General features: G+C 45.8%; 1 protein-coding gene across 1 annotated transcript; it reads left to right on the forward strand.

The window, feature by feature from the left end:
- Positions 1-569: 569 nt before the first annotated feature.
- On the forward strand, positions 570-4,073 carry LOC119421372 (neurogenic differentiation factor 2). The gene is made up of 2 exons (XM_037688741.1): positions 570-869; positions 2,509-4,073. The coding sequence occupies exon 2, from the start codon at positions 2,516-2,518 to the stop codon at positions 3,575-3,577; it is 1,062 nt and encodes a 353-aa protein (XP_037544669.1). The 5' UTR covers positions 570-869; positions 2,509-2,515; the 3' UTR covers positions 3,578-4,073.
- Positions 4,074-9,024: the final 4,951 nt, after the last annotated feature.

Below are 9,024 nucleotides of genomic sequence, written 5' to 3' on the forward strand. Positions count from 1 at the left end.
AAATGCACGTGATAGTTGGCAGCTAATGCTGTCGGTTGCTTTTTATTTATTTATTTATTTTTAATTGAAGAGCATATTAACCATCGATGGAAAAATAACGTAAGGATCATACATCTTAATGTTGTCGTGATGAGCATTAACATGCTGGTGTTTACTGGCTGTTTGCGCGCGCTTGGCAGGTGAATGAGGCATTTCGGTTTTTAAAAAGTGGCCCACGTGTCTCCAGGCAGCAGCGCAGGTCAACACTGATGAGTTTTGTTGTTCCTCCATTTTATTTTCTCTCTCTTCTGTTTTTCTTCCTTTTTTCTGGCTGCGTGAGCTACCGCGGTGACAGATGGCGGAGCCCTCCTCCTCCTCCACCACCTCCACCATCTCCTCCTCCTCCTCTCTCTCCCTTCCTTCTTTCTCTCTGTGTCTCTCTCTTCCCCCGGGAGGGCAAATCTCTCCGAATGCGGGCGCATGTCAATCACCGGGCTCTCATGTGATGGCTCTTGCCGGTGACGTGCCAGCCATATGGGCACTGGCATCACAGCCTTAGCTGGTATGTAACCCCGTCCCCGGTAGCTCACGGTTGCCATACGCGCACTGACACACACTCACGCACACATCTACACTCCCTTGCAGATACACACACAAACGCGCCAAGACGCACAAGCTCGGGCTATTGAAGTGAACGCGCCTTGAGAGGAGGACCAGTGAACGCACCATCAGCACCAGAGGAAGAGAGCCGCGCGCGCCCTTGCACCTGTACGCAGATAAAGAGCGCAGGTTCGCTCGCTCGTGCGTCCACGAAGATGGTTTGAAAGTAAAGCGCGTGGGTTTTTTCTCGTTCTTCCGCCTCCAACCCGCTGTGAAGAGCGCAAGCAGAGGTAAGTTGGAACAGTTTGAGAATAATAATAATCTGGCAAAATGGAGGATTAATTAACCCAATTAACGGATGAGCAGGAGTGTTTTAACATGATTTGGTTTATTGTTCTGAGAGAATGTAGCCGTGTGGATGGGGACTTAAATAATTCGCTGTAATTTGTGGAATATCCGTTTGGATAATCTCCTGGGCCACTTTGTTCTGTCACCTCGCAATGAAGTCGCTTTAGATTTGCAGCGCGTTGTTTGATTTCTTGCCGCAGCTTCTTTCTCCTCGCGCTTGTCCTTCAACTTCACCCGGCGCTGCCTGGACCGACAGCTCCAAGGATTAAACTAGTCCAATCGAACACCCCTCCGGATCATTTAGAGGATTTGGAGAGCCCCTGACAGCACCGGTCTGGAAACGGATGGACACTGATTGGATCCGGATTCCTGCGCGCGGACGGCGGTGGTCTGACAAACAAAAGACAACGCGGGGGACTCGTGACGATTTCCGGGGAAGGTGTTGAATCGTCTCAGAGCTCCCAACCAAGGACGTCCTGGAGCTCAGAGGAAGATTTTATTGATCATCTGTTTATTGATCATCTGATTTGTTCGGATGAAAGGGCGGGACAGACGAGCGCGCGCCGTGATTGACCTCGGTTTGTTCGGTTTTACGCATCACATGGAGACAGTTGTCGTCTTATAATGATTTATTTTTAACGAGGTCTAAAAGGATACAAGTGATTTCCATTTGTAGCCTTTGATTAAAAAAAACGGGGGCTTTGGAATCACGCGCTCGTGCATGCAGAATTATGTGTGAAATGTGTTTCATGTAAGCTGCATGCTTTGTTAATTGATGTTTCTCCGTTTGAATGCGCAAACCTCCCAATCCCGAGGTTTTAAAACTAGATTATGCCTCTGGCACCCCCCCCCCCCCACTCCCCCCACCCCCACCTCCACCATAATTAACCAACCATCAGAGCGCGCGAGCGGAAGAAAAGGTGAAGGTTTGCTGGATCTATTGGACGATGTTTGCTTATTGGTGGTCGGATGATCAAATTATTTTACAATGTTCAAGAAAAAGCTTTGTTGTTTTTAGGAAACACTTAAATAGCACATTTATTCGTTTATTCACATTTATAAGAAAATTGTTTTACATTGTATTTTCTACCTGAGGACCCCTTCTTGTCCAAAATGTTTGTGAGCCCAGATTTAAATAAATAAATCAAATCTCTCTTTTCTTTTAGCCTTTGGTCTGAGACGTGTGAGTGCTGGAATGCAGTCAAAAGTGTATATGGGCGTCAGGAGGAGTGAAAGTGGAAGGGGGGGCCCATGGGACCTGTAATGTGGCCCCTGCCGCTGGGACCCGCAGTGAGAGGACGCGTCAGGGCGCGCGCGTGACCGCCGGGAATTAAAGGAATATCCGTCCGACTGTAAAGCAGCGGAAAGCTCTGACAGCTCATTTATTTATCTCTTTTGTTTTTAATGTTTGTCTTTTGTGACCAAACATATAATTCAAACTCACTGAGGAATATTTTAAATATTTAAAATGAAGTCTTTTAAATGTTGGTCCCATAGCGACATTGATCCTCCCTGTTTGTGATTTTTAGCTCTTTAAATTCTAATAGTCTGGTTTATTCTTTATTTTTTTTGTCTCTGCAGACTCGTCATGTTGACGCGGCTGTTCAGTGACCCCTCGCTGCTTCCGGAGGTCCAGAAGTTTCCCGCCTGGGCGGAGGACAGCGATGGAGAGGATCACAAACTGAAGGAGGAGGACCAGGACGCGCAGGACGACATGGACTCCTCTGATCTGAGAGGAGACAGCCGGACGCACTCCGAGCACGCGGGGGAAGACGACGAGGACACCGAGGTGGAGGAAGAGGACGACGAGGAGGACACAGAGGGGGACAGGCCCAAGAAAAGGGGCCCCAAAAAGCGCAAGATGACCCAGGCCCGGATCGAGCGCTCCAGGCTGCGGCGGATCAAAGCCAACGCCAGGGAGCGGACCCGCATGCACGACCTGAACTCTGCGCTCGACAATCTGCGTAAAGTGGTGCCCTGCTACTCCAAAACGCAAAAACTGTCCAAAATCGAGACGCTGCGTCTGGCAAAGAACTACATCTGGGCCCTGTCAGAGATCCTGCGCTCTGGGAAGAGGCCCGAGCTCGTGTCCTACGTGCAGACGCTGTGCAAGGGTCTCTCCCAGCCCACCACCAACCTGGTGGCGGGGTGCCTGCAGCTCAACTCGCGCAACTTCCTGACGGAGCAGCAGTGCCAGGAGGGGGGCAGGTACGGCTCCGGCTCATTCTCCATGCATTCTTACCCGTACCAGTGCGCGCGCCTGTCCAGCCCCCACTGCCAGCCTGGCTCGAACTCGCTGAGGTCGCACGGTTATTGCTCGGCCTACGACTCCCTGTACGGGGGGGGCGGCTCCCCGGAGTACAACAGCCCGGAGTACGAGGGGCCCCTCAGTCCGCCCTTGTGCATCAATGGCAACTTTTCCCTGAAGCACCAAGGCTCCGCGTCCCCCGACAACGAGAAGGGGTATTACTCTATGCATTACTCTGGCCTGCCTGGCTCCAGGCCCGCCGGGGCCCACAACCTGGTGTTTGGCTCCTCGGGGGCCCGGAGCGGCATTCACTCTGAAAACGTCCTGCCTTACCACGACATGCACTTACACCACGAGCGGGCCCCCGTGTACGACGAGCTGAACGCGTTTTTTCACAGTTAAACGTGCGTCACCAACAATCTCTCCACCGCACACTTTTTGGACTTTACGCACCAGGATCGAATGGCATTCTGGGAAATCTCTCACTCTTCGTTGTCGTTGGTGTTTTTGTTTTTCCTTTAAGCTGTTTTGTTCTAGTCAGGGATGGGTAACACAATTTACGCACAGCCCTGTTTTGCGCAATAAAAGCTGTCCATCCTCTGAAGGTGACGCAAATGTGTGAAGGAATCACAAACGAGGACGAGACGCTTTCAAAATGTTGATATTTTTGTGGTTTGTTTGTGGTTGTTTGCGTTCTGACTGCAGAGTTTACACTTTTGGATTTACGCAGATCTGCGTCGCTACAGAGCGCAAACCTGAAGGATTTCTGGAAGAAATTCAAAATGTCACCATGCACGAGTCAAGCGAAGATGCAATATTCAGATGTGAAGAATAAAAAAAGACGAATGAGCTGAAAGAAAAACTGAACTCAGAATATTTTTAGCTTGTTTAGTTATTTTAAAAATTTTTTTTTTTTAATCTGTCGTTTAGCATCTATGCAAAACCCAAGGAGGTCACACTGTATGTGTCCATCTGCACACGCGCATACACACACACACACACACACAACCCATGGCAAAAATGTTCAGGCCATAATCTTAAAAAAAAAAAAAGACGAAAAAACGCCTCAAATACTTAAAAATCAACCCCTGAGGACTTATTTATTTATATATTTATTTGTTTGTTTGTTTATTTATCTATTTATTTATTTATTTGAGCCATTGCACTGTATATTATTTAATTTGATTAAGTATTAGTCAATTTGATTAAGTATTTTGTGTTACAATCTGTTCTGCAGAATCAGGTTTATTATTATAGTTATTATTTTATATTATTACTATTGCACGTGTTTTACTGTGAATTTTTCTTTTGTAATAAATGTTAATAGTCGACGGAAATGAAGGGAACCCGGAGTTACTCAGCCCCTTCTTTTTTCTTCTTCTTCTTTTTTTCATAAAACTCAAGCCTCGCAACTTTGTACTCAACCAACTGTGTGGTGAAAATAAAATAAGAAGAAAAGACATTGTGCAACTTGACTTTTTTTTCAGGTGTGCTGGTGCTCAGTAGAGCTGTTGCCTCTCGGTGTAAAGGTCGCAGGATCGAATCCTGGCCTTTCTGGGTGGAGTTTGCATGTTCTCTCCGTGCATGCGTGGGTTTTCTCCGGGTACACCAGTTTCCTCCCACAGACCAAAAACATGCATGTTAGGCTGACTGGTAACTCTAAATTGTCCCTAGGTGTGAATGAGAGAGTGAATGGTTGTTTGTCTCGTTTGTCTCTATGTGTCCCTGTGATGGACTGGAGACCTGTCCGGGGTGTCCCCACCTCTCACACAGTGACTGCTGGTTATGGACACTAGGACATAACATAGAAATAAAGAAGCTAAAAGATAATGGATGGATGTTTTCTCAAGCAGAGACAGGAACTTGGATGGTGTGATGGTTGGATGCATTAATGATGTGATGGTTGAATATCATGATGGTTGGATGGTGTGATGTTGGATGCATTGATTATGTGATGTTGGATGGTTGGATTATGGCTGAATGGTATTATGGTTGAATAATATAATGGTTGAATAGTATGGTTGGATGTTGTGATGGTTGGATGACATGATGGTGTTATGTGTGACAGGTGGCAGGTGTGATGATAGCATGATGTTTGGATTGTGTCATGGGTGAATGTTGTCATGTTTGGAAGGTGTGATGGCTGGATTGCATGATGATTACATGGTGTAATGGTTGATGATATTAGGGTTGAATGGCATGATGGTCAGATGGCATGATGGTTGGATGATATAATGGTTGGATGGTGTGATTGTTGGATGGTGTGATATTAAATGGGATGATCATTGGATCTTGTGATGTTGGATGTTTGGATTATATGATGGTTGGATGGGGTGATTGTTGGAAGGTGTGATGGTCAGATGGCATGATGGTTGGGTGATGTGATGGTTGGATGGTGTGATTGTTGGATGGTGTGATGTTGGATCATGTGATGGCTGTATGTCTGGATGAAGTGATGGTTGAATTGCATGATGACTGGATGATGTGGGAGGGAAGAGGAAGTCTGATGTCATCATCGTATGTTCCCATACAATGGTAAAATTAGTTCTCTGCATCACCACGCCTGAGATACACCCAGGTGGAGCAGTGGGCAGCTATGTAAGTGCCCGGGGAGCAACTGGGGATTAGGTGTCTTGCTCAGAGACACCACGACATGTGGGAATGGCTGGGAGTCAAACCATGACTTTATGGTCCAAAGTCAGCTGCCCTACCTCTAGCCCATATTGGCCCACACGTGATGGTTGGATGTTGTGATGTTGGATGATGTGATGGTTGGATGTTGTGATGGTTGGATGTTGGATGATGTGATGGTTGGATGGTGTGATGGTTGGATGTTGTGATGTTGTGATGTTGTGATGGTTGGATGGTGTAACGGTTGGATGTTGTGCAACAGCTTGGTCAGTAGCTGCTTGGATCCTTTCTCTTCGCAAATACCGGAAGTAGTAAGCAGGAAACAGGAAGTAGGAAGTAGCGCCTCGGAGCTGCTCGACTCTTTTCCCTCGTCTTTTAACTCAAACTGTTAAAAACTCATCAAAGTGAAATCTCTTTTATTTAAATTAAATCTTCTTTGATCTTCAGCAACGACTGATGTGACGTGGAGGACGAGGCTTGAACACCTCTACATTTTAAATTAAATCATTCTAAATTGTTATAGCTGCAAATAGTTTATTTTTATTTTTATTGACCATAGCAGATCCGGCACCTACAGTTTGATCCAGGAGCTGTTTTATTTATTTATTTATTTATTTTTAATAAATAAGATTTATTATTTAATTTATTATTTGCGTCAGTCGTTTCAAGCCCTGCTCCATGCGGGGGTCAAAAAATATCAAATAAAACAAAATCCAGTGAAAATCAAGCAACTGTCGATGCCTCACAGTTTACTGACATTAACGATCATTTAATCGTGACGTAACTGAGTTATTGTTAAGGAAAATATTGATCAATTTTCCAGCAGCGCCTTCACAAAACTCGCTCTCCAAACAGGCGCACTCAGAAAAGGCGCAGAGCTCGATCCCCGGCAGTGACGCACGTGTCCCCCCAAAAGGCGGTTTCCTCAGACGTCACGTGTTTTTATTTCTCATGTTCATAGTTTATGTGAATTAATGGTTTAACTTTATAAACGCAGACATTTATGTGAGAGGGGAAGCTAAAGTTTATTTTTGTTGCTTACGAAAAATTATTTTCTGTCTTAAATCTTTTTTTCCAGCTCGTCCTGATTTAATTTCTTCATTTCGGATGGACACCTCGAACTTGTTGTAAAAAGAAAAGTCGCCTCTTGTGAGTTAAAGAGGATTTTTTTGGAATAAATTTAAAATAAATTAAACGTAACAGGAAAAATTACAGCAATAAAAGACGACGTGGACAAACAAAACTCTCTTTTGTTGAATAGCTGGATCAAAAAATAAATTATTACGCATTTTTTTTGTCATAAAAAGTCAATTCATTTAAAAATATTCAATTTAAAAGCATCAATTGACGATATTAAAATTATATTTAATTATTTAGGCAGCGCGTCCGCAGGAACATTTTCTTTGAGGTTTCAGGTCGTGTTTGGTTAAACTTTAATATTTCTTATGATTTCTTGTTAAAATAAGTTTTGTTGGTTAAACTGTGTTTTATTGAGGGGGGGGGGGGGGGTACAACATGTTCCACTGGGCACCTGTGAGAGTCCTGCTGGGACTCAAACCCCCCAGGTTCGGCTGAAGGTCCGAGGCCCGCGGTGCTTTTATTTCATTTATTTTTTGTTTTATGTAAATTATTTTTTTTGTTTCAGCAGCAAAAGAACGAGCGGGAAAAAATGGAAAAAGAGGATTCGGTCCAAAGTGAATCGGGTCAGCATGAGAGGGGCATCTATCAGAATCCCCTCCTCCTCCTCCTCTTCCTCCTCCTGCCACCATTACGACCAGCAGCACCTCCTCTTCCTCCTCAGTCCGGGGAGAGGGAGGAAGAGGAGGCTGGCAGGCTGGCGGAGGAGCGCGGTGCCAAGTCCCTTAATGTTCCGCAGCAGCAGCAGCGCGAGCTCCGTGGAGGACAGCCCGGGGTGCGCGGTGGTTCAGCGGGCCAGAGTGGCGCTGCTGGGAGGGGTTCGGGTTCCTTTCCTCTTTTCTGCAGCATCTGTTCATTACAGGAGGTTTCAAATCATACAAAGAGCGCGCATCCTCAGTACCCCCCCCCCCCCCCCACACACACACACACACACGAGCTCATGCCTGAAAGAAACGCGCGTGTTGCATCCCATGTCACACTCGCGCGCGCAAAATCACCGTATTTCCCTTTAGTTTGATCAAAACCTAAAAGCAATTGGCAAAAATGTTGAACCTTTGCAGAAAAGAAGAACCTCTATCACACACGCACGCACACACACGCACACACGCCTCCAAAAATAACCGTGAGCGTGTGTGACGTCATTAAAAACATGCAACATTGTCAGATGAGACGAAAAGACAAAGATGTGGAGGTGAAACTAATTAACAACTAAATCACAGATGTTCGGTGAAAAGATTGATCCTGTTTATTTTATTTGTTGTTTTATTTTCCGTAAATCAGAGTAAGTTGTGTTTACATGGAGTTTATGAGGAAATAAATAAAATATGAATATAAATAATAAACTTCCAGTGGCACATGAGCGGGCAGCACGGTGGCGCAACTGGTAGAGCTGCTGCCTCTCAGTGAGAAGGTCCCTGGTTCAAATCCCGGTCCAGGGGCCTTTCTGGGTGGAGTTTGCATGTTCTCTCCGTGCATGCGTGGGTTTTCTCCGGGTGCTCCGGTTTCCTCCCACAGACCAAAAACATGCATGTTAGGCTGATTGGTAACTCTAAATTGTCCCTAGGTGTGAGTGAGAGAGTGAATGGTTGTTTGTCTCGTTTGTCTCTATGTGGCCCTGTGATGGACTTGCGACCCGTCCAGGGTGTACCCCGCCCCTCGCACAGTGATTGCTGGACATGGGCACCAGCGACCCCCGTGACCCAAAATGGAACAAACGGGTAAAGAAAATGGATGGATGGATGGATGGATGGCACATGAGCTCCACTCAGGATGAAAAGTGCGTGAATGAATCTCGCTGTTTAAATTATCGTGTTCGTGCCCACTCATTTTCTCACTCAACTTGGTAAAAGAGAGAAGGAGAGAAGGAGGGAGGGAGAGAAGGAGAGAAGGAGAGAGGGAGGGAGGGAGAGAAGGAGTGTTTGTCCGACATAACAGTCAATAGTGCGATTGTGAAAATGTCACAAGTTCTGGTGTGAAGTCCAATTAAAATCAAAACGGAATGTTTCTGCAAAGATCTGATCCTGCAAAATATGAGCGCTAGTGTGCGTGCGTGTGGTACGTGCACACAAACTCTCCACATG

Source organism: Nematolebias whitei, chromosome 15, assembly GCF_014905685.2.
Source record: "Nematolebias whitei isolate Nwh7 chromosome 15, NemWhi1, whole genome shotgun sequence".
NCBI lineage: Eukaryota > Metazoa > Chordata > Actinopteri > Cyprinodontiformes > Rivulidae > Nematolebias > Nematolebias whitei.